This window comes from Ylistrum balloti, unplaced genomic scaffold (assembly GCF_031769215.1).
Source record: "Ylistrum balloti isolate Yb309-2 unplaced genomic scaffold, AGI_CSIRO_Ybal_v1 Utg371654, whole genome shotgun sequence".
Lineage (NCBI taxonomy): Eukaryota > Metazoa > Mollusca > Bivalvia > Pectinida > Pectinidae > Ylistrum > Ylistrum balloti.
The window spans coordinates 27,403-54,711 of NW_026782841.1; the positions used below are offsets into that span (position 1 = coordinate 27,403).

Consider the following 27,309-nt stretch of genomic DNA (forward strand, 5'->3'; position numbering starts at 1 on the left):
AAAATTCAATCATTTCTAAATAATAAGAAGAATTGGAAATAATCCGCTGAGAGCTGAAACCAACCGTTTATACAAAATAGATTTCTTTTTTCCTTCAGGAGGCTTAAGACCCAATTGGAGCAGATTCCTAGTATTCATATAACAGTTGGATTTCAAAATATTTATTCTATTCTCTACAATGGACTTTGTTCCTCTCATCCGGACCAAATTAGGACATACTCCAGTCATTCCTACAGAAAAATGGTATTTTAAAGTATTTGCTCGATTTCTCAATTTAGTCCTGTCCCTTCCAACCCAGGGGTGAGAATAACTGTTTATACACTGATGAGTCACCTTCACCCAAGGATGTTTCAGATCAAGTACATTTTTTGGCAATTATAAATCATTCCTATAGTAGGAGTAGAATTTTTTCTGAGGAAAACAAATGAATGTCCAAGAACTTGTTAGATTATCAGGGTTGGAGCCTAGGTATCAAACTCCTTACAAATATATTATTGTCCTCGCGCAGGAGGGCTGTCAAACACCACGCACCAAGCATATATATATATATATCCTGCATATTCCAGTCTTCCTATTGCATTCATTCATGAATTTTCCTCTAAAATCACACTTGCATTCTTAAAGGTCCGAACACACATTCATATAAGATCTTTCATACCAACATGCACTCGCATATCATAGCGTATAGGCTGTGTCCGGATTTTGTGTTCCGAATCGACGGATTCTCTGTTTAATTTTTAGAAATATATGTAAACCAAATGGTACGTGTATGAGCATGCTTAATAAGTATTTGCTCATTGAGCCAAGCCTCAAATACAGACCTACCGTCTATACAAAATTAAGTCCTGCTTATCCAAGGATGCTTCAGACTTAGTTTGAGATAAATCCAATCATTCCTACAGGAGGAGTAGAAGTTTTTTTGTTTTTTTTTTTCAAATCCAAAATTTCCCCTTTCGGTCAACATCTGCTCAGTTGTCCATAACCAGTAGAGACTTTTTAAAAATGTTGACGAAACGCGGACGACGGACACTGCGGTATGCCATGAGTTAATTCCTTGTTACAAGCCAAGGACATATGTCAAGTTTCAAGATGGGCACGAGAGCATAAAATGCACTTGACATGTGTGTTATCATACTTCATAAATGTGATATAACCGCAATATTCATTGACGGCAGATCATTCAACTGAGAAAAGAGAATGTCAAGACTGTAAGTCTACCTCGCAGTGACCATATTAACGGAGTGATAAACTGGATATGGCAGTAGTACATGTGTCAACACTTTAGACTGTCCAATAAATAAGCGATGATGAAAAACACTGTAAATATGTGACCTAAATTATTGCTCATAAGCAAGACTACCTTTGCATGCTTTGTAAGAACTGCGAAGGGACTTACTAGTCATGATCTGGAACGATACGAAGTGGTTTTCAAGATAAGCAGGAAGAAAGCATTGATCAAATATAATATATTGGGTGAAATCGTGAAGGGATGATTAATGCCGATTTTGTTGACTTTAATTGCTCGATAATAAAGAGATCGGAGAAAAGAGTCGCGCTTTGTTTGTTTTTCATTTTTTTTAGCTTATCGGAAATGGTGCAAAACTCTTCTTGCTCATGCACACTAGGTGCTTACCGTGATTTTTTCAGGCAGCAAGACCAACATGGACAGCTTAACACTAACCATTATTTGATGAGGTTAATTAAATTCACCTATTTTATTTATCCTCGTTTTCTTAGCAAGTGGTGTTTAATGGCTGCACGTGAAAGATTTCAGTATATCTACGTAAAAACACTATTTTCTGTTTAAACCAATAACTCCATATCACTTGAATAACGCTCAACACGAAGAGCTAAAATAAACTTTCTATATCTCCTACACGAACAAGCTGGAAGCAGTCAGTATTTCCTAGGGTAAAAAATCATTTTCCACTCCAGGAAACATCCATGTGCTCGAGCTTTCATTGGAGAATAATAATGCTGGTCGTTACTTCTTTTAATGGCTCCGCTAGGGACCGAACATTGACGTAATAAGTAACACTAGACTAGGATCAGGTGACATCACATAGGTAGATAACTAGAAAATTCGTAACGATTGATGTTTAAAGATCAGCGACAGTACAAATCACAAACAGAAACATTGCTTTGTTATGTCGCATGAAAAGCGTTATTGAAACCTCGTGTTGAAAGACGAAACATTTCAAATACAGGAAAATGATTTTACAAGGACATTTGAATGTGTGTTTTTTTAGATAAGAAGATTGTAAATTGATACTCAGTTGCCATGTAGATTTGTTTGATGGTGTGCTAGCCTTTTTTTACAACAATACAGGAAAGTAGTTTGGATAATATCTTGTAACTAATCCATAGATATTAAATTGGTTTCGGGCCAAAATGACAATCAAAGGCCTAATAACTGGGCCAATATGACAGTCCTAGACCTAGTAACTGGGTCAATATAACAATCAAAGGCCTAATAACTGGACTAATATGACAGTCTAAGGCCTAATAGCTGGGCCAATATGACAGTCATAGGCCTAGTAATGGACTAATATGACAGTCTAAGGCCTAATAACTGGGCCATTATGACAGTCTAAGGCCTAATAACTGGGCCAATATGACAGTCCTAGGCCTAGTAACTGGACTAATATTACAGTCCAATGCCTAATGACTGGGTCAATATGACAGTCTCAGACCTAGCTTGGCCAAAATAGCAGATAAATGCCTGATAACTGGGCCAATGTGATATCAGCTGATTTATAACACCTTAGATAATAACATTGAATATTTAAATGCGGAAATTTAAAGAATATTTCAATTGTAAAAAATCATAGCCATCTTCTTTTATATTTTCAACAAACTAAGGCCGAGGGACGTCCACTGCTTTGGGAACAATGTCGGAATTCTCCGAAATTGTGATTTGCTTACCATCCCAGCCTACCATTATATCATGTTTATAACCAGAAAAAGTCTTGTTGTTTGTAGTAACACTGGATGGTACGTCAGACAGAGAAGCTGTGAACAAAATGCAAAATTCCGAATGAAGCGAAAAACTTCATTTGGCACATTTGTCATAGTGGCCGAGTTGAAGGCCGGCCAATATCGGGAAGTCAGCTGATATGATATTGGCCTAATTGTGGGAATTTTATCAATATTGGTCGGGCTGAGCTGGAAAAGACATCAGAATTCATATATTAGTTAAATAATCATGACGAATAGCGCTCTGCTATTCTGGCAACTGTACATATAAATGTTAAATTGGCAATATTACTTTATTTATTTGTTTGGTTTTTTTTTTTTTTTTTTGTGGCAGAGTTATTGGACTAACGTGTAATTGCAGTTTCTGTTGTCTTGTTTAAAGTTTAAAGTCATCATTTGTAAAAAAAAAATGTGGTTTTCAGTATTAGACTCAAGTAGTGATATTGTATAAGTACTTCTTCTGTTTCATTACAGCACTGTACACTGATGCCGATATGAACGAGTACCGCCTGGTGAACAAGCTATTGGGAACTTACGACAAGCGAATTCGGCCCTCGCTCAATGCCTCCCAAGCCCTGAACGTCACGTTTGGTCTCGCCCTCTCGCAGATCATAGACGTGGTGAGTGCCAAAATATTACCTACAAAAAACTTATCTTTATTCGGTCAAAGTTCATATGTCAGGTTTATGCAAATGAAAATCTATAAATAAGTTATTCTGGGTCCTCAGTCTTACTTACATTTGCCAATATTATCTTTGTGTGATTTTTAGGTTTTTAGTTCCAGACATCTAGACATCAAAGTGTCATGGCTCCCCGATAAAAGTATTAAGTCTCATCGTTCTCTGTATAAAAGATCTGACTGTAACATATTTTTCATTCCTGACACAAAATTCTTCGTCAATCAAAGGACATTACTTCAATAGCAAGCACTGCATTGTTTACAGCTGATAACAATTCTTAGTGTTATATTTATCAATATCACTAATTCTTGTAAATGTACCACGTTCGATGAAGCAGTATCACGTGATCACTTTATCTTGATTACAATACATATGATATGATTATCGTGACGTCATCACGTATTTCAACCAATCACAGAGATTGAAAACAAAGTAAACCAGCATCGACTCGTAGTCTGTTATTTCTTTGATTTGTTTAATGTCCTACGAATGAACACTGTTCATTTCATCCATGACTTCTAGTTCGAAGTCACTCGAAAACGATACCTTAATTTCAAGTAAGTCACAGTGACCACAAAGCTAAGAACCAAAAACCTAGTAGGCCTAAACGTCAGAAGAGTATTAATTCATTCAAATACTGATTTGGTCTATAGTATTCACATGTACTTGGTGTTCTAATTACCAAATCTATTATTTACCACTTAACCATAAACCAATGTCTTTTTCCTTTCACTTATTAACAATTTATACAAAAAAATTAAAAAAGTAAATAAAAGTGTTTAAAAAATTTAATTTTTTGAAAAATATTTACAGTCGAAATTCCTTTTTTCCAAGTCTATGTAACCGTTGGAAAACTTTGAGATATTCTGTTGTTTGATTTCAGCAAGATCGAATGTTTAGTGAAAAGATTGGCCGGTACAGACAGAATTTTTCGAATTAAACGGGGTCTTCGAACGTACGAGTTTCGACTGTGCATGGTTATACATTAATAATTAATTCAAATCATAAAAATGGATAGTAGATAAAGTTAAATCCCTGATTAAACAAATTCATCAATGTTCACGTTGTGAGCATGTAAGAATTAAAACCAAAGGCACATGTTTAAGTCGAAGACTGCGGTATTATATGACAAACTGTACGTGAAAAGCAACCTGTAAGCTTATATAATTTCTATTCCTCAGCGGGGATACCCATCATCTTATGTTTGATTGGACAAAAATCAATTTCGCAATAGTATTTTGTATATATACATATATGTCTAAATATATCAATCAAATCATCGTGTAGTTAAAATTTGGTTCTATCACAAAAAGAACAAACCGACATGTTAATAAATCTACATTCCAGCACACATTTAGTGATTCTAGGAAAACATGAAAAAAAATTCAAGAGTAACACGGAGACACCTTGAAAAAAACAAGGACAATAAGACCATGTGTTCCTGAAGCGTAAGCGTCTTCTTCTTCATCGGCAACACCTGCCATGTAAACGTTAGTAGATCAAATTCAGAAATGTCAAATGAAAAAAATACAACACGGAACCATCAGTCATACTAACAAGTATCAAATACATCCAGCTTCATATAACATGAAGAAATGGAGTATTTCTCATCGAGATTAATGTCGACCGTAAAACTAACACATAATCCACGCAGTAATTCTCACCTAAATCAAGATTCTCTTACTTATAACTAAACACTCATTCATTTCTTAGCTATGTACAAAATAATGAGGTTTCCTTCATATACATCATTTTAATATCGTTGTATTGTTTTATATATCTTATAATATATCAGTGCAAAATTAATATTTCAACACTATGTCAAACTCACTTACACAACAACAACGTCTAAGGACATGGGTCACGTGATTTATTAATTCCCAATGTTTATTTAGTGGTTACAATGTCACCGACACGTGTCTCTGCATAGATTACCTTACAGATAAACAATTATGGTGTGACTGGAGGGCGATTTATATCAATAAACCGAAGGTTATGTCGCCATTCCTGGAGTGCACACATTTATACGGTGTATCCTGTTGTAATGGAACGATGTTCTGTTATAATTGCGATGTGGCAATATTACTGACTACAACACGAATTTTCGGTTCCTCTGTAATATAGGACAAACTAAAACACGGAAAATTGTGAGGGCATTTTCGTGTGGAATTTTGTGATGATATCAGTTTCTGCACATCATGTCCATAGCAAGGAATATTCATGGGTAATTTAAAAAATAAACGATTTTGTGGGTGCCTAGTGACCAAAAAAATTACTAAAACACACAACTGAAATTACACCTTTAAGGAAAGATTTAGAATTAGATGAGGAAGAGTCAAATAATTATCTAAAATGCATCATACAGCTGTTTTGTCCTTCTAGGACTCGTCAGTGAAGCTACATCATACAGATGTTTTGTCCTTCTAGGACATGTCAGTGATGCTACATCATACAGCTGTTCCGTCCTTCTAGGACTCGTCAGTGATGCTACATCATACAGCTGTTCCGTCCTTCTAGTACTCGTCAGTGATGCTACATCATACAGCTGTTCCGTCCACCTAGGACTCGTCAGTGATGCTACATCATACAGCTGTTCCGTCCACCTAGGACTCGTCAGTGATGCTACATCATACAGCTGTTCCGTCCACCTAGGACTCGTCAGTGATGCTACATCATACAGCTGTTCCGTCCACCTAGGACTCGTCAGTGATGCTACATCATACAGCTGTCCCGTCCACCTAGGACTCGTCAGTGATGCTACATCATACAGCTGTTCCGTCCACCTAGGACTCGTCAGTGATGCTACATCATACAGCTGTTCCGTCCACCTAGGACTCGTCAGTGATGCTACATCATACAGCTGTTCCGTCCACCTAGGACTCGTCAGTGATGCTACATCATACAGCTGTTCCGTCCACCTAGGACTCGTCAGTGATGCTACATCATACAGCTGTCCCGTCCACCTAGGACTCGTCAGTGATGCTACATCATACAGCTGTTCCGTCCACCTAGGACTCGTCAGTGATGCTACATCATACAGCTGTTCCGTCCACCTAGGACTCGTCAGTGATGCTACATCATACAGCTGTTCCGTCCACCTAGGACTCGTCAGTGATGCTACATCATACAGCTGTTCCGTCCACCTAGGACTCGTCAGTGATGCTACATCATACAGCTGTTCCGTCCACCTAGGACTCGTCAGTGATGCTACATCATACAGCTGTCCCGTCCACCTAGGACTCGTCAGTGATGCTACATCATACAGCTGTTCCGTCCACCTAGGACTCGTCAGTGATGCTACATCATACAGCTGTTCCGTCCACCTAGGACTCGTCAGTGATGCTACATCATACAGCTGTTCCGTCCACCTAGGACTCGTCAGTGATGGTACATCATACAGCTGTTCCGTCCACTTAGGATGCTCGAGGACTCGTCAGTGATGCTACATCATACAGCTGTTCCGTCCACCTAGGACTCGTCAGTGATGCTACATCATACAGCTGTTCCGTCCACCTAGGACTCGTCAGTGATGCTACATCATACAGCTGTTCCGTCCACCTAGGACTCGTCAGTGATGCTACATCATACAGCTGTTCCGTCCACCTAGGACTCGTCAGTGATGCTACATCATACAGCTGTTCCGTCCACCTAGGACTCGTCAGTGATGCTACATCATACAGCTGTTCCGTCCACCTAGGACTCGTCAGTGATGCTACATCATACAGCTGTTCCGTCCACCTAGGACTCGTCAGTGATGCTACATCATACAGCTGTTCCGTCCACCTAGGACTCGTCAGTGATGCTACATCATACAGCTGTTCCGTCCACCTAGGACTCGTCAGTGATGCTACATCATACAGCTGTTCCGTCCACCTAGGACTCGTCAGTGATGCTACATCATACAGCTGTTCCGTCCACCTAGGACTCGTCATGCTACATCATACAGCTGTTCCGTCCACCTAGGACTCGTCAGTGATGCTACATCATACAGCTGTTCCGTCCACCTAGGACTCGTCAGTGATGCTACATCATACAGCTGTTCCGTCCACCTAGGACTCGTCAGTGATGCTACATCATACAGCTGTTCCGTCCACCTAGGACTCGTCAGTGATGCTACATCATACAGCTGTTCCGTCCACCTAGGACTCTAGCTACACATACAGCGTCAGTCATGCTACATCATACAGCTGTTCCGTCCACCTAGGACTCGTCAGTGATGCTACATCATACAGCTGTTCCGTCCACCTAGGACTCGTCAGTGATGCTACATCATACAGCTGTTCCGTCCACCTAGGACTCGTCAGTGATGCTACATCATACAGCTGTCCGTCCTCCTAGGACTCGTCAGTGATGCTACATCATACAGCTGTTCCGTTCTCCACCTAGGACTCAACATACAACTCTTTCATTATACTAGGACTCGTCAGTGATGCTACATCATACAGCTGTTCCGTCCACCTAGGACTCGTCAGTGATGCTACATCATACAGCTGTTCCGTCCACCTAGGACTCGTCAGTGATGCTACATCATACAGCTGTTCCGTCCACCTAGGACTCGTCAGTGATGCTACATCATACAGCTGTTCCGTCCACCTAGGACTCGTCAGTGATGCTACATCATACAGCTGTTCCGTCCACCTAGGACTCGTCAGTGATGCTACATCATACAGTTGTTTCGTCCTTCTAGGACTCGTCAGTGATGCTACATCATACAGCTGTTCCGTCCACCTAGGACTCGTCAGTGATGCTACATCATACAGCTGTTCCGTCCACCTAGGACTCGTCAGTGATGCTACATCATACAGCTGTTCCGTCCACCTAGGACTCGTCAGTGATGCTACATCATACAGCTGTTCCGTCCACCTAGGACTCGTCAGTGATGCTACATCATACAGCTGTTCCGTCCACCTAGGACTCGTCAGTGATGCTACATCATACAGCTGTTCCGTCCACCTAGGACTCGTCAGTGATGCTACATCATACAGCTGTTCCGTCCACCTAGGACTCGTCAGTGATGCTACATCATACAGCTGTTCCGTCCACCTAGGACTCGTCAGTGATGCTACATCATACAGCTGTTCCGTCCACCTAGGACTCGTCAGTGATGCTACATCATACAGCTGTTCCGTCCACCTAGGACTCGTCAGTGATGCTACATCATACAGCTGTTCCGTCCACCTAGGACTCGTCAGTGATGCTACATCATACAGCTGTTCCGTCCACCTAGGACTCGTCAGTGATGCTACATCATACAGCTGTTCCGTCCACCTAGGACTCGTCAGTGATGCTACATCATACAGCTGTTCCGTCCACCTAGGACTCGTCAGTGATGCTACATCATACAGCTGTTCCGTCCACCTAGGACTCGTCAGTGATGCTACATCATACAGCTGTTCCGTCCACCTAGGACTCGTCAGTGATGCTACATCATACAGCTGTTCCGTCCACCTAGGACTCGTCAGTGATGCTACATCATACAGCTGTTCCGTCCACCTAGGACTCGTCAGTGATGCTACATCATACAGCTGTTCCGTCCACCTAGGACTCGTCAGTGATGCTACATCATACAGCTGTTCCGTCCACCTAGGACTCGTCAGTGATGCTACATCATACAGCTGTTCCGTCCACCTAGGACTCGTCATGCTACATCATACAGCTGTTCCGTCCACCTAGGACTCGTCAGTGATGCTACATCATACAGCTGTTCCGTCCACCTAGGACTCGTCAGTGATGCTACATCATACAGCTGTTCCGTCCACCTAGGACTCGTCAGTGATGCTACATCATACAGCTGTTCCGTCCACCTAGGACTCGTCAGTGATGCTACATCATACAGCTGTTCCGTCCACCTAGGACTCGTCAGTGATGCTACATCATACAGCTGTTCCGTCCACCTAGGACTCGTCAGTGATGCTACATCATACAGCTGTTCCGTCCACCTAGGACTCGTCAGTGATGCTACATCATACAGCTGTTCCGTCCACCTAGGACTCGTCAGTGATGCTACATCATACAGCTGTTCCGTCCACCTAGGACTCGTCAGTGATGCTACATCATACAGCTGTTCCGTCCACCTAGGACTCGTCAGTGATGCTACATCATACAGCTGTTCCGTCCACCTAGGACTCGTCAGTGATGCTACATCATACAGCTGTTCCGTCCACCTAGGACTCGTCAGTGATGCTACATCATACAGCTGTTCCGTCCACCTAGGACTCGTCAGTGATGCTACATCATACAGCTGTTCCGTCCACCTAGGACTCGTCAGTGATGCTACATCATACAGCTGTTCCGTCCACCTAGGACTCGTCATGCTACATCATACAGCTGTTCCGTCCACCTAGGACTCGTCAGTGATGCTACATCATACAGCTGTTCCGTCCACCTAGGACTCGTCAGTGATGCTACATCATACAGCTGTTCCGTCCACCTAGGACTCGTCAGTGATGCTACATCATACAGCTGTTCCGTCCACCTAGGACTCGTCAGTGATGCTACATCATACAGCTGTTCCGTCCACCTAGGACTCGTCAGTGATGCTACATCATACAGCTGTTCCGTCCACCTAGGACTCGTCAGTGATGCTACATCATACAGCTGTTCCGTCCACCTAGGACTCGTCAGTGATGCTACATCATACAGCTGTTCCGTCCACCTAGGACTCGTCAGTGATGCTACATCATACAGCTGTTCCGTCCACCTAGGACTCGTCAGTGATGCTACATCATACAGCTGTTCCGTCCACCTAGGACTCGTCAGTGATGCTACATCATACAGCTGTTCCGTCCACCTAGGACTCGTCAGTGATGCTACATCATACAGCTGTTCCGTCCACCTAGGACTCGTCAGTGATGCTACATCATACAGCTGTTCCGTCCACCTAGGACTCGTCAGTGATGCTACATCATACAGCTGTTCCGTCCACCTAGGACTCGTCAGTGATGCTACATCATACAGCTGTTCCGTCCACCTAGGACTCGTCAGTGATGCTACATCATACAGCTGTTCCGTCCACCTAGGACTCGTCAGTGATGCTACATCATACAGCTGTTCCGTCCACCTAGGACTCGTCAGTGATGCTACATCATACAGCTGTTCCGTCCACCTAGGACTCGTCAGTGATGCTACATCATACAGCTGTTCCGTCCACCTAGGACTCGTCAGTGATGCTACATCATACAGCTGTTCCGTCCACCTAGGACTCGTCAGTGATGCTACATCATACAGCTGTTCCGTCCACCTAGGACTCGTCAGTGATGCTACATCATACAGCTGTTCCGTCCACCTAGGACTCGTCAGTGATGCTACATCATACAGCTGTTCCGTCCACCTAGGACTCGTCAGTGATGCTACATCATACAGCTGTTCCGTCCACCTAGGACTCGTCAGTGATGCTACATCATACAGCTGTTCCGTCCACCTAGGACTCGTCAGTGATGCTACATCATACAGCTGTTCCGTCCACCTAGGACTCGTCAGTGATGCTACATCATACAGCTGTTCCGTCCACCTAGGACTCGTCAGTGATGCTACATCATACAGCTGTTCCGTCCACCTAGGACTCGTCAGTGATGCTACATCATACAGCTGTTCCGTCCACCTAGGACTCGTCAGTGATGCTACATCATACAGCTGTTCCGTCCACCTAGGACTCGTCAGTGATGCTACATCATACAGCTGTTCCATCCACCTAGGACTCGTCAGTGATGCTACATCATACAGCTGTTCCATCCACCTAGGACTCGTCAGTGATGCTACATCATACAGCTGTTCCGTCCACCTAGGACTCGTCAGTGATGCTACATCATACAGCTGTTCCGTCCACCTAGGACTCGTCAGTGATGCTACATCATACAGCTGTTCCGTCCACCTAGGACTCGTCAGTGATGCTACATCATACAGCTGTTCCGTCCACCTAGGACTCGTCAGTGATGCTACATCATACAGCTGTTCCGTCCACCTAGGACTCGTCAGTGATGCTACATCATACAGCTGTTCCGTCCACCTAGGACTCGTCAGTGATGCTACATCATACAGCTGTCCCGTCCACCTAGGACTCGTCAGTGATGCTACATCATACAGCTGTCCCATCCACCTAGGACTCGTCAATGATGCTACATCATACAGCTGTTCCGTCCTACTAGGACTCCGCACTGATGCAAGGGGCCTGAACGTTCATCTAGATTAGCTGATAATGATGTTTCAATTTCAAATATTTGTGTCAGTAAATTTGAGACTGAAGAGAATTTAGAGATTCTGTCTGATCAAAAAGGGTACATAAAAGATAAACTTGAAACAAATAATGAATTAAAACAGAATATTTAATTTCTTAATCCGAATTATCATTTGTTGCGTCATATTTTCTTTGTACATCAATGTCATATAAATGAAGAAAAAAAAACTACTCGATCATTTTATATTGTACAATAACATATTGATGATGCATTGTATAATCGTGGTTTTTTTTCTAAATTGTACCTCCCCAGACCATTCAACTATCTCCTTTAGGGATTATCTTAAACTGTGGAATCCATACATAAAACATACTACCAACCTAAGATATTGAACCCTATTAATTCTAATACACAATACAATGCAGAAACAGATTTCAGCTTGGAAATCTGAGGTTTTGTAACGGCCTCAGTTCGTTGTGGCTGGCCACTGATGTGGTTTACCGAGAGAATGTCAGAAAGTTTTATTGGCAAATTTTCACACTGACGTCATGCACCTTTTCAATTACTTTCTCCTAATATAACATGCTTTTTGTGTCTAACATCTGCCACCAACCCACGGATTTCATTCTATTAACCAAACTGTTACTACACACCATTACCAGTAGACTTACACTCCCCGAAATGTCTTTCAAGACAAATGATCGTCTGTAATTTTTCCAGTTTCCTATTATCTATGTGTAGAGTGACCCTATTAATGAATAACGAATATGAGTCTGTATCAGTCAGTTAAACATAATGACAAATTTCAGCTATGAATGTCGAGATTCGCGGGTAGTGTGTTTTTGTCACAGTTAGGTCTGTTAATGGGTTTAGTCTTAGTTTTTCGAATTCTGATTAACACGAGATGTCTTGGTTCATAAAATATCATTCGTCATTCGTATTATTTCTAATAACTAATATACTGATGTAATCTTGTTGCCACTTAAAATGTTGCTGGTTATGAAAATATTTCATGACCTGTTATATTTGGAAATATGTGCCTGTATACATAAAAAAATACCTCTTTTATCGCCAAACTTCTGTACTGATAAAAAACCCAACAAAAAAAGCGTTAGATGGTATCAGGCAGGATAATTATATTTGTAAGGAACTGCCATTGTTGGCTGTTGCCCACTACACCCACCGTGTAATTTAGTGCAAGTGTAATTAAGCAGACGAGACCAATGATAATTATTTCTTGCATTACTGTTTAATTTTTTTCGGCGTTTATTAATTAAAGGCATATTTTCTCGTCCAATTAAAACTGATTTACTTCTGTCCAGGAACACGGAACATTGAAAACACATTTATCTTTCCGCGTGCACAAAGCTCTATCAGCCTTTCGTACCATCCACATCTCCATCACCTTAAGTATCACCCTGCCTGCGACCGTTCACCTTCGTTTCCATTTCTTAATGCCTTTCTGTTTTCAGGAACAGGAATTGATAAAGGAAAATTGGTCAGTAAGTGTATCTTTATAAACTTTAGTTGTCTTCCTTTGTTATCGGAGTAAGAACATCGGACTTCAATAAATTCAACAAATTTCTTATTTCAGGATGAAAAGAACCAGATCTTAACTACCAACTGCTGGCTTAACCAAGTAAGTGATTATATTACAATTTCTATATCTAAGAAAACTTAAAATTTGGACAACATCTTTAATTTCATTGTTTGGTTTGAATTCCACACCTACGAAGTTTGCAAGAAAAGAGGAAAGCGCCTCATTTGTCCGCATGTATACACATTTTAAGAAAATAAATTCTTTAAATATCCTGATACGCATTTCCGCTTTGCAATATTCAAACCTGCGACTTCGAACTAGTTCTAATAGTCTTTTGACATGAAAGTTTTATTTTCTAAATGGTATATTGACTGAGCTTAATATCTTTTTGGTTTTTTTTTGTTTTTGTTTTGTTTTTTTTGGGGTTTTTTTACAAAACGTGTATAAAAGTTTGGGTTATAGTGTGTTTTCAACACATTTTAGTATGGAAGTGCCGGATATTTTGCATCACTCAAACATTTTCTATTTTAGCACTTTAATATGAACTTAATGTCTCAACGACGATCTCTTCACTGCTGTATTGCGTGATGCGTTGTAGCTAAATCACCTTCTCGTGACTTGTTTGTCAAGCGGGGAACATTAAAGACAGAAACTTGTTGTTCTTCTAGGCGGGATCAATCTGACATAGTAAAAAAAAAAACCTGCATGTTATTTCTCTTCAACTGAATGCAGACTGAATATGTGCAGAAACACAAGATAATGGAAGATACTGGGAAAATGATCATGGGTTTGGTTTGACATCAATTTGAAATAGAAACAAATTGAAAGGTCAAAACTAGATGTGTTCTTTATCAAAATGCTTTAACTATCGGTTATCTCGTTACCAAGTAGTTGGTCTTAAGTATATCAGTGATTAAAGTAAAATGTACATCAATGCTAAACGCTATAATAGTACCATCGATGATATGGATCGACTGCATGTCGACATGTCCACATTAACATAATCCAATCTCAAATTCAATAAAACAGGCAAAATTATGAACAAAAGAAAGATTTACACGAATACTACTGAAAATGTACAAGGATAATACGACCAAGTGTAAGCGTCTTCTGCTTCATAGCCGGACTCGCCACATGCACCTTGGTCAATCCGAGTAAGTAATGTTACGTCTTAAAGGTATACAACAACGGAGGAACCAACATGCAAACATGTCAAGCTTCATATTGCACAAAATATTAAATATTTCATAATGCGATCACTATGTTAACCGTAAAACCTCCGAATGATTTTAACCAACGTGCATCTTTTGATGTATCATGTGTTACGTCTGTTCACGACTCCTATCCCGAGTACAATACAGTTATAACGTACACATTCAAGACGTTAAAAGACACAGCTTGGGACTTGTCAGCCTCTATCAGTCACTATGTCTTCCCTCAAGGAACACCTGTTTTTTTTGTTTTTGTTTTTTTTTATTGTTTCATTTAAATAAAGATTCTGCCAACAGGTCTATTTTTTCTACTTTGTTTCCAAACAAGTTTGTTCTATACATACCCTGATAGTTTAGGTTAAAAGTCGATTCTCGTTGTCTCCCTCTCTTTTCCTCAACAGCTTTCTAACGTTTTTGCTTTAAAAGCTTTTGAATTTTGATGGTGACGTTTTTGAAGTACATTTCAGTTTGTGTGTGAAAGTAGCGGAGTCTCTAAATTGATTTGAATGTCATCAGATAAAAAAGCTAAAAATGGATTAAACATTGGAAGAAACGCGAATGTTTTGAAATTAAGATAGAAGCATGAAAATCTCATTGGATCTCGTATCGTAATGACGTGTATTATCATCTGATATCAGATCAAATATAACTAACGCAGAGCAGTTTGCTTGTAATTTTCTCGTCCATTTTCACACATGGTGTGTTGGATTTCATTTTCCTCTTGGAACTGTTCAGCTACCATGAGATTTCCAATAGAATTGTCTGACACGATGAAAAGGTGTTCAATATAACGGTGAATAAACTTGTTTAAAGGTCACCCTGGCGAAGAATTCTCTAGAGGATTTTAAAATTGACATGTACCAATGGAAACCAATGACCCTCGTTTGTGTTCTACAAATGATCAATGGTCCAAATTACAAAGCAGTACCCTAACGAACGCAAGCTTTCCCAATACAAGATCTCACTGACAATGTCCGAAATGTCAATAAATCGTAAACCAGAAATTGATTAATTAGCTCTTGATATATCTCGTTTGTTTGATTAAGAGATAAGATCGTCGAAGCAGCTCCACATTACACAGCTATATAGCCAGCGGTAACCCATCCCAGCCCTCTGTCATGAGATTCTTTACGTAGCTTGAGTGTTAGTATCACGTATTTCAACAAAGCACGTTGACTCGGTTATGTTCCAAACTGCTCTTTCGGTCGCCAGAATATCAGCAACTCATTTTGCCTCGGTTCAACAGTATTTGCTGTAAAGTCTATTCATTTCTCATAGACTCCGTTATACGCTGCTATTTTGTGAAATGTCTCATACTGACTCGGTTCCACGCTTCTTCGTTTTGTCGTGCGAGACTGATCAACTCACATTGACTCAGAACTACACTGCTCTTCTGTTTTATAAGTCTGACGAAATCCTATTGACACTGTTTCACACTGTTTTGTCTTGTGAAATTAATCAACACTTTTCTTTTGTCGTGAGACACTGGTCAATTCATGTAAACTCTGATCTACACTTCTCTTTTGTTGTATGAGAAGTATCAACCCCTATCGAGATATTGACTCATATTGACTCGTTTCCAGTAATGTTTTATATCGAAGGACTCTCATCAACATACACGGACTTGCATATGTTTTATGTTTTCAACATGTTCCACAACCCCATTCCAAACATAGAGCGTTTCGTTCTCTTGTTATGAAAAAAACTTATTTTCAAACAAAGGTGAAAGACGGTACAAATATATGGTTGTAAACTATACTGTAGATTATTTTTGTGCAAAAATACGTCCAACTGGAAGAAGAAATATTCTTAGGACGAAATCGTCACGAGTAGGGTGATTTTTCTATCTTTACTGTTTTGAAGAAATTCGCATTGACACATTGACATTGATATTTTTCAGTAGTTGTAGTAGTAGTGGTGGTGGTGGTGGTGGTGGTGGTGATGGTGGTATTGTTGTTGTTGTTGCTAATAAATAAAACGAGGTTTTTAGGTTATCCTAAGATACAATTGCAAATCTTATTTACTTTTTGACATGTGAATTCGTGGATTAAGAGTAAGCACGAGTTGCACAAAAATAAAATCACCATTACGTGCAGTTGAGAATTTCTGCTGTCACCATAGTGACTCACGTGATGCATAATAACATTCACCCTATGTCCATTCAACTAGGTTTATTAGTTCTGAGGAACCAGAGTCATAATCACTACCGTGCATCTCGGATGATCTCTGGGGGCAGATTATTTGTTAGGCGTTAACATGCAGGCGTGAAACTTCAGCAATAGATAAATCACCAAAGTTTGTAAAATCCTGTGTCTCTCTTAGCAAGTATTTCACTTGCCCTCAAGTACACGCGGAATTTTGAACAGTCAGGCTTAACTTACGGTTACGTGAAGACAATACCAAATGCAGGGATTAGTGATTTATTGCAGACAGCTGAGAGTTTTAGCCAAAGAGGACAAAAGAAGCACTTCAGTGACACGCTCAAGGTCTCTATAAAGGTTTGCCGTGTTTATCACGACAAATTGAAGACCTTTACGTGGACTGTAATGTCAAGCGTTCGCATGTCAAACAAGGCACAATTCCATAAGAGAGCAACGTGTCAGCCATGTTACGTCAAAAGAGTACGATTGTCAGTTGTATTCGTATCTAATTTTTCAGAAAAGTTGAACATTTGAAAATCCCTTAAAGCGACTATAATGTTAAAAACACTACGAGGAATTAATATAAAACGCTATTTTTTCCAATAGTATGTTACAAAACTGAGACTTTATGTTAATTACTAAAATTAAAAGTCACTGCAACCATTTTTTATTGATCTCTAAAAGATAAAGAATGTAAACATTGCGGTCTTGATTTAATTCACACATTTCCGCTCGTAACCCTGATGCGTATAAGCCTAGAAGCAATATGGCACACGCAAATACGAAAAGCCGACGAGGACCTAAAAGTTACCTTACAGAAAGTCCCAGAAAGCGTAAGAGGAAGGAGTCAGACCAGAAAAGAGGACAGGCAAGAATTCATATTAGACGAGACCGATAGATGGCGAAAGATGAAGGAGGATCTTGGACTGAATACGGATTAAGAATTTGCGAAGCTGCAGCTTGACTGGTTAGCTGAACGTCAGCCATATAATTATAAGCCTTTCATTGATTATAATCCAATATCCAGTGTTTGACACGTGAATATGTTATGAACAACGCTACTAAAAGTGTTATCTGATAAATGTTGAATGAAAATAGTTGTGTTATTCGCTTGAATTTACTATCGACAACGTGTGTTTGTTGTTGGCTGCAAGGTGGGGCCCAATTGTGGGTATTTATTCTAAGTGTAGAAATATGACGGTACTGGTGTTACTGTGAGAATGACGACCGTGGTGATAAACATAACCTTCAAAATAAATACATAGACACATGTTGAATGGTAAACAATATATCTTAATGCATACTGACAAAGTATCAATTCCTGTGCATTTCTGCACAATGAGGTTTTTTTTCTTTTCCGATTGCAATTACCCCCTTTGGGGCCACACTAGTTTAGCGCCCGCGATTGACATAGATAATTCTCGCACGACAAGCCTAAACTAAACGAATTACTAAGATTGATTGTTAAAAATTATATATTATAACACTACAGAATCCTTTACTGCAAACAAGAATTAGTAGAAAGGCGCAAAAGCAAGTGTCATACATAAGACGTGCGTTTGTTCTTTGCGGCGGAAGTAAATGACTTCGTCACGTGACAAGCCATGTGACCCACTCGGCTTTCTTCGTAATAAACCGAGCGTGAACATGTTTATAAACAATGGTCAAGATAAACAATGTTCCGACGCCGAAAATATGAACAAAACAACAAATTTGACGTTATAGGCGCGTGCATCGCTTTATTATGTATATATTTTATTATTCATAAGCCGAATTCTAGATTTCCCGATGTTGAAATGTAAGGGAATATCCGCTTTAATGATGCTTCAGTATTACAATTTATATTGTTAATTAAAGATAAAGATAAGGACCTCTGTTGATATTGGATAACTAAAATCAATATAAAAAGTGCTTTATTGCTGGTTTTCCAAGTTGTTTTAACAGATCTTCAGCAAAGATTCTTGGAAAACCTTTTCGAAGGTCAGTCTTCCCGGAGATGATTTTACTTTTTCACTGTATACTCGAACAGCACATTCTAAACTTAAGAAACTCATTTAGTCTCCAGCAATTAGACATTACTATGTAAAGACAGATGAACGGCGGTTCAATTTACTGGAATCAGAGACGTATATATACGTCTCTGCTGGAATGTATTTCGTAAATAAATCAAGAAATATGCAGAGGAAAAATCACAAAAATCATTGAATTTCTGATTCTGATATCTTCGCTTGGTCTTCAAATGGGTTATCTATGAGAACAAATTGTGTACATATCTTGGCTAACTTTTTTATATGATGCTTAAGTTATCGAAGACATCAAGGCAAGAAACAAGTCCCTGCGAAATCCTTCGAATTTCACTTAAAGATTTAAGATGTCTTGTCTTTAAGATGATTGATCATGTCCATCATGGTACCTACCAGAATTGTAAACCAGCCGTTTACCGCGATCTTTTCCTTCAACGAACAGGCTTATGGTCAGCGGTATGATTTCGATACTGGTGATTTCATATCACAGTTGATTCAATTTTCGAGGGTATGTTCTCAATTTCTCGATTTCCGTGCAAGATGTCGGCAGTAGAAAGGCCACTCACAACGCAGAATTTCGAGATATAAAGTTTAGGAAGATTATGGGAAAGTTTTATGGTCGTCATAATGATCTCGTTGTGAAATATATTTCTTTGTACGACATGAAGGTGGACGTGTTTTATGCTCGTTAGTTTGCCTGTTGGTTCCAATGTTGTATACCTTGTTCTCATTGGAGAACGTTACATAACGTGCTTGGATTGACCGAGATTTACATGGCGAGTATCGATGAAACAGAAGACGCTTACTCTTCCGGAACATCTGGCCTTATTTTCCATACACTTTTTAGGAGTATTTGTGCCAATATGTCTCTTGTCCTAGTTTTATTGGATTTGAGTTTGGATTATCATTATGCTGACACGACGGTATTTTCTTGACGTTTTTTGTCAAACCAGGAATTTTGGATCATATATTAAATATCATTTACAGCATAATATAGATCATGACATATTTTTTATTCCAGATGTGGATAGACTACAGTCTACGATGGAACCCGGATGATTATGGAGGCATCAAGGTGGCTCGTATCCCGTACGACAGTGTATGGCGCCCCGACATCTTCCTCTACAATAAGTAAGTGCTTATAAATTGTTACTCAATCTTTAGTCACTCGCTTAGTACTAATCAAAGTGAAAAATATTCTGTACATTACAAAACTTAAAACAGTTCGGAAGAGGAGTGTTGTCAGTGTTGTGTTAGTTTAAAAGAGTTAATTTGTACATGTTGATATTTTTCGAAAAAATCGTAAAATTTCGTGATTATATCGGCCATATGAATCCATGTGAAGAAACCAAAACTACTAGAGGTAGGATTAGACGTGGACAATCTATCAGGATGAAAGTAGGATGCAAATGGTTATAAACAGATCAAATTTGTAAAGATTAAAACTGTTTTATTATTTCTGATCAAATTTACGTCGAAGAAAAGCGTTGAAATATTTTATCATGTCCAAATATTTTAACAAATTTCAGTAGACTAAACCTTTTTGAAACATTGAAACAGGTAAGAGTAGTTGACAAATGATTAATTCATACATGGTGTAATCTGTTTCACATGTGTAAGTAAATGAAAGATAGTTGAATAAAGATTATTTGGTGTGAGAGGGTTCACAGTTGTAAATATCTAATATATGATTAAATATTATAATTATCTAAAGATAAAACGAAAACGACTAAAATTTACACCAATATTAATAAGTTGTAATGTTTAAGATAAAGAATCAACATGTGAGCATTGACACAGTTATTGTAAATTAGTGTGGATATACTAGTGGTAACAAAGCAGAAGACGCTTACTCTTCCGGAACACCAGATCATATCCTTGTACTTTTTCATGAGTCTCCGTGTACATCTTTCTTTTGTTGATATTTTGCCCTAGTTTTATTGAATTTTGTTTTTGTATTGTAATCTTTGTTGACATATTGGTATCTTCTTGTTGATTTTTTTTAAAATCATCTCCACTCTTCACCTTTGCTCTCCCTTACAATTGCGGTAACTGTCGCTTCTGTTCATTACATTCAATGTTGGTGTGTCAGTTCATTAATGTGCCTAGCTGTTGAAATAAGACATTGCAATAAATCTGTGATCAGCAAATAAAAAGTTTTCCATGTAAGTAAACAATTAATGCACCAAAATCCATTATGTTCGATGCAATGGGAAACTGATTCTTACAGTTCTTTTGTCTTTTTTTAGCGCTGACGTGTCGACGTATTTCTCATCAATCAGCTCCAATATCATCGTCACAAACGACGGAAACATTACATGGCTGTCAATGGTTATCTTTAAGAGCTCCTGTTCCATCAATGTTAGATACTTTCCTTTTGACGAGCAAAACTGTTCAATGCAATTCGCGTCGTGGACGTACGACGGATTTCAAGTCAATCTGGTTCTCATAACTCATGAAGGTGACATTTCAAACTATATACAAAATAGTGAGTGGGATTTACAAAGACTTTATGTTTCTCGTAAAGTTGTGTATTATTCGTGTTGTACCGAACCCTACCCGGATATAACCTTCTACATCCACATCCGGCGCCGCCCCTTGTTTTATATATTCAATATGGTGATGCCATGTATTCTCATCACGCTTGTGGCGTTGTTGGGTTTTTACGTACCGTCCGACTCTGGAGAGAAGGTAACCATGGGAATAACGACACTCTTGTCGATGACGGTATTCATGATGTTGGTTGCAGAGAACATGCCTCCTACGTCCAATGTCTTACCATTATTAGGTATGTATCCAACACCTATAATTATTATCACTTACAGCAAAAATATACGCGAGGTTCTAGTTACCACAGAGGTTAACTATACACTGTAAATGTTGTTATTTTCGTTGTTTTCGAGAAGAAAACTGCGAAAAATAAAAATAATTAAGAAATTGTAGCCAGCTTCGTGATTTTCATGAAAAAACCAATCAGCATGCTTTTAACTTTGGCTAAGGCTGTCATTATTACTACCCCTAGGTCTACACGGGGCAGTTGCCAGACATTGCCCGCAGGTTGGTGGTTTTCCTAAGGGAGCTCCGGCTTTCCTTCACCACCCTACTTGCTATGTCCTTAAATGGCCGTGGCTGATAGCAAAACCTAAAACCACAAAAACCACATCTAAAATAAGAGCAGTATTTAAAAAAAAGGATGATATTTGCCTTCAATTGCAGTTTACATGGATCCAACTCTTTAACGTGAGTTGGTAAAATGAAATATCAATATCAAATATATCTACTAAGGTATATAATTTGCTAAAAACTCTCTCTCAACTTTTAGCCGGCTGCGTCGACCGTTGATTGTTTTCAAACAGTTCTACTTGTATTGTAACATGTTAATATTCAAAGCTACAATGATGGAAAGTTTTATTACAGTTTTATTTTAGATAATGCAGGCACATAAAAAAAATTGAAAGGCATGTTCTGTGCTCATAAACTTCTAGAGCTACAACAAATACGTGCAATACCCAAGAGGTATCTCATAAACTTTTCCCAAGGAAAATTCATAAAACGGTTAAAAATATCATCACATTTTTTTCATTTTTAAAACCTCACCTACGCGACATGATGCTCCACTAACATAGTTTTTACAAACCTTGAGAAAACTTAAGATTAATTTGCTTGAGAACTTTTGAGTGATTTTCGGCAATGATATCCATATCCTCCATTAACAAAGAGCCTTAAAGCTTAACAAATCTTTTTGTAATCTATTTACATACAAAATGATAGAAATATTAAAATGTATTTTACACCATGCAATATCTCGACTGATTTCCCCACTCGAAATAGAAAGAAATGCCATTTTTGTCATTTTAACATGTTTTGTCTTACGAAAATGTTCGTTAGAGATGCTTTGTCTTCCTGCCGTCCTCGATACTCCAGGATCACTTTCTCTCTCGGCACCCCTGGAACGTGTCATGGCAAAACTGACGATTCAATGTGCGACGCCGTGTGAACAAGACAGAAAGATTAGTTTGATCCTTTGATGTACAACAGTATATTGTAATGACTTTGAAAATGTGTGTAATGCCTCTGTAACTTCAAAAGGAGCGTATCAGCCTGCGATTGGTCGTCAGTGTTTTCTCCTGCAACAGTCAAATTACTTTGCTCATCCCTTCAATTTTGCCACGATATGTTTCAGGGGTTACAATCACTTTCGTTCTCTACACCTGTAACCCCTGGAATATCGAGGATGTCTTCTTGCTGTCAAATATTGACGATCAATAATAATATTCACCAATATAATACGCCCAGTAATAATATTATGTGTTATAACTGTGCTATAAGCATCTTAGTCACTGGTGTGACCTAGCCACGTCAGTTGACGATATAGCAAGACAGACAACTAGACGTCCCTTAAGTGCCAAAATGTGTTTCTGTGTCAGCTCAATACTTTTCGAATGGGTGATTTATTTCATTTTTACGATTTTCAGCCTGTAAAAAAAGCACACATGTTCTACTGAATGAAAGATATTGATATATACTGTATTCAAAAAAGGGTTTTAACAGGCACTCAAGAGAGCAATGATATCTCGCGAGATTATCAAATTACGATATCAATAAAACGTTTAGTTTCTATGTTTTAATACAAAATTATAAATCATGAAAATGTGGTAATTTTTCCTTTTTTTTAAATTTTTTTTTTACAAAATCTGTTGTAGGGATTTACTATGGTATCACAATTTTCATTGTATCTACGGCAACTGGTATGACAGTGCTTACATTGAATATACACCATAAGGGCCATCGAGGACGAGAGGTCCCGAAAACCATGAAGAAGATATTTTTCGGCGTATTTGCTAAACTGTTTTGTATGCGTCTTGAGTACAACGATGTCGACAGAAAGGGGAAAATAGTAAGTACACGGCTATATGTTACTAAGGGAAAACATTGAAGATTAGACATTGCAAAATTGGCAGAAACAGGAAATTATCCATTCTCGTAACGCTTTATAATCAGGCTACACCTTTCCAGAAAACTCTCCTGGTGTACGGCTGATCTAGGACAAGTTTCTTCGTCAAGGTGGGAAAGAGCGTAAGCTATGACCACATGGACATCGTCATTTACATAAATGATGTGCATGAAGAAATAGCCCATGAAAACAGCTAGAGGTTGTGGTTGGAAAGAGAAAGACACGAAAATTACGTTCAGTTACACTTCCTGTAAGAAAAATAGAAATATTCAACATACACTTTGTATGCTGTATCAAAATGGAATTTGATAATGATTCGGAAATTTTATGCGGGAGAGGGGGGATTCTTCAGAGCCTGCGTTCAGCATTTTTTTCCTTCTTTTTTGTAGTATGTGTCATTAACATACATGGAGATCTCGTCACATTTTGTCAATGAATATTGCATAGTTTGCTCTAGTGTCGTCAGACATAATCGTTTCCCTCTTTTCCGTTAGAAAATGTCCACGTTTCCATTTTATGACTTAAAATCTGAACAATATTGTACATAAGTTATTTTCGAAGAAAATATTTTGTGTTTAAAACGTACTTAATGAAAGCAAATGACTGTTCAACTGAAAACGCAGTTAGGTTGTTGTTGTTGTTGTTGTTGTTGTTGTTTTGTTTTGTTTTTGTTGTTGTTGTTGTTGTTGTTGCTGCTGTTGTTGTTGTTGTTGTTGTTGTTGTTGTTGTTGTTGTTGTTGTTGTTAAAATTTTTGTTTAAAAGGACTATTTAGGGTCAAACCATGCGCTGCAAAAACTACCAGTTTCTTTGGGGAATAGAGCTTAAGACTCCGTAAAGGAAACCATTGTTATTTAAACTACAGACACAAGTCAACGAACACGCTCCTGAAATATTTTTATTCACATCTCTGTAATATAGGAATACATTGCATTAAAATGCCTACTTATCAGTAAATATACAGATATATTCATCGACGTGTTTCAGGAAAAGATAACTGGCCGCTTATCTATATGTTTCATCTTATCCATTTTGGGGCTCACGAATTGGATGAAATTATAAATGTGGAACTTCAAGAATCGGATGAAATCATGAATGTGCAAGTGAAAGCTTGCGTGTGCTTTCTGTTACAGATTAGGACACTTTGCTTACTTGTAAAATATGCTAGATTACTGTGCAAAATTTTTACATGTACCTCTATAGTATGTTGTACTGGATGAGATGATATAGCACTTTGCTATTCGTCACCAGAGCTGTATATTCTGTAATAATAATTTTTTGTTTAGTTTACTCCCACGGATTACCCTGGTAACAGTACATCTTATATACCATACAAGATGAACAGCGAGTCAGATCACACCCGGCCGACATACCGACTGACGTCCGAGCCTCCGGACATGACAATACACTCCTCTAACAGGTAATAGCCTCCGTCAAATGATGTATAAAAAGTCTCTGGTTCCTATCGAATTTTAGATTGTGGAAAAGACATACAAGTGAATAACACTTTTCAATATATATTTAGAATCTGGCAGAGTATAGCCAAACAATGATTTCAACTATAGCATTTAGCTGTTTCGTCTTTCTAAGAATTCTAAGTGACGTTGAGGGCTTAAACGTTTAAATCTAGAAGGCGTCCGAGAAAACTAATAATAGGCCAAATGAAATACAAGGTGATTGGCAGGTGCGCTAGTTTCAAATATATGATGATTTCAGAAGTACGTCAAGTACGTGCGTATATTCTGAACCGTGCCACATTTCGTAACATGCATATTGATATATATGGTGAAAATACTGTTTATTCTTATTAACAGGATGTTTCCAGATCAGCCAGAATTGTTCCGACATAAGTGTCGCCTGACAAGTGAATCTGACCAGACCAGCAGACAGACATACAGACCTCCTCCCGATCAGGATATTCACCGTCCACCTCTGGTCTGATTGTTTTAACCTTTCTCACGAGGCAGCTTGTGTGTTGATCACAATATTTATCCAATATCATACCGGTGTATGAAAAGACAAACCTGACATTGTGAAAATGTTCCATTCAAAATTTTGTTGGAAGTATAGAATTTCTCGCTTACACATGTCAAGACACTTTTAATCATCTAATCATTTTAATCAAATGAGATGAAGATAAGATTATAAGACGTGAAACTTTCAATTTTTTACAATAAATATCAACTTTTTCTCTTTGCAGGGTTATCAAGGGCTATCCGATCAGGCGCCAAAAAAGAACGTGGACATACATGCCCACAACGATGGTAAACAAAGCAACGGGACCATACCAAACGTACCTCCTATACCTCCTTTACCGTCGAGACTGTCAAATCCTTCCGCGCAATGTAGTTCCGGCAGGCCCACAGCAACAGCCACCATCGAATCATTTGAGACACATTTTCATAAAGTGTTACAAAAAGTGTATCAAACAATTGAGACAAATGAATTGAGGCTTGTCACTCAGGATCGGAAAGACATCATCAAAATGGAGTGGCAACAAGTGGCGCAGGTTGTGGATCGCATTCTTTTGTCAGCGTTTGTCCTGGCCACACTTGTGATCACATGCGCTGTTATGTTTCAAAAACCACCTCCTCCAGAATGAGTACCATTAACCATGTAATGAAGTGTTGGACCGACATGTTATCTTCTATCAGAATTGAAGGGCTTTAATTCAAAGCTGATACAGAAATCAGAGTTTTATCCAGTGTGTTCTTCAAGCTCGATACACGCCGACGGACCACATACTATCGTCGATGAATCAAATCCGTTCCTACCTGATTTCTGTCGGTGTCTGACTGAAACAAGTACCCGTCTTTAGGAGATGGTATTGTTGTAATGGTATAACTGGTTTCGGGTATTGACGAGGCATGGTCTTAATTGGAATTGAACATCTATAGTAGTGATGTTATTGTGTTTTATTAGGAATTTGTTCATACTTCGTCGAGAAAAGTGAGTCTCGGATTTGATGTTTTTAATGTTTCAACACTTTTCATACAAAGACTTTGTAATGTAAGAAAATTCATGTTTAAATGCGAAAAAATACACTGATCAGCAATGTATGACTGTTATAGGGCTAATATTCGTTAGTCATCTTATCCTCCACAGCGGTAAAGGGTAAAGACACATATAAATCGTGGGGATTGTACTGAGATTGTCGTTTAATTTCCCTTCCTTTGTATCAGCACTGTGACTCCATTTGTAGAAATGGTAATATAATGTTCATTTTTCACAAAAAAAGAGAAAATGATATTATAGATTTCATGTCAGTCTGACCTACCGAAACAAGTGCGTCACACTCGAAACGCACATTGAAACAGAAAATTTTCCAATAACGTCACGTTTCTAATTTCAGAGTAAATATTTGTCGATTGCTGGTTAGAAAAAATAACTTAAGAAATACACAAAATTCGGTTTCTAGTTAAATCGAAAATAAGCTATCAATATGTTTTCAATTTAAGTTACTAACACCAAATCTCCATTAGTCTCAAAACGTCTTCTGCTTTCTGTGGAATATATGACGTCACAAACGATGGGCCGATCTTGTTATGATTCATTGTATCGGTTTTAATTACGTCTTATACTATTCAGTTTCAGCAAAAAGAATACACATC

General features: G+C 38.9%; 1 protein-coding gene across 1 annotated transcript; it reads left to right on the plus strand.

Annotated features, from left to right (window-relative positions):
- The first annotated feature begins 3,037 nt into the window (after positions 1–3,037).
- LOC132563252 (neuronal acetylcholine receptor subunit alpha-10-like) lies at positions 3,038–26,300 on the plus strand. Its single transcript, XM_060228005.1, has 9 exons — positions 3,038–3,106; positions 3,429–3,596; positions 13,425–13,469; positions 19,768–19,877; positions 20,996–21,534; positions 23,450–23,643; positions 24,985–25,118; positions 25,513–25,633; positions 25,899–26,300. Exons 1-9 carry the CDS (start codon positions 3,038–3,040, stop codon positions 26,298–26,300), a joined length of 1,782 nt encoding a protein of 593 aa, XP_060083988.1.
- Positions 26,301–27,309: the final 1,009 nt, after the last annotated feature.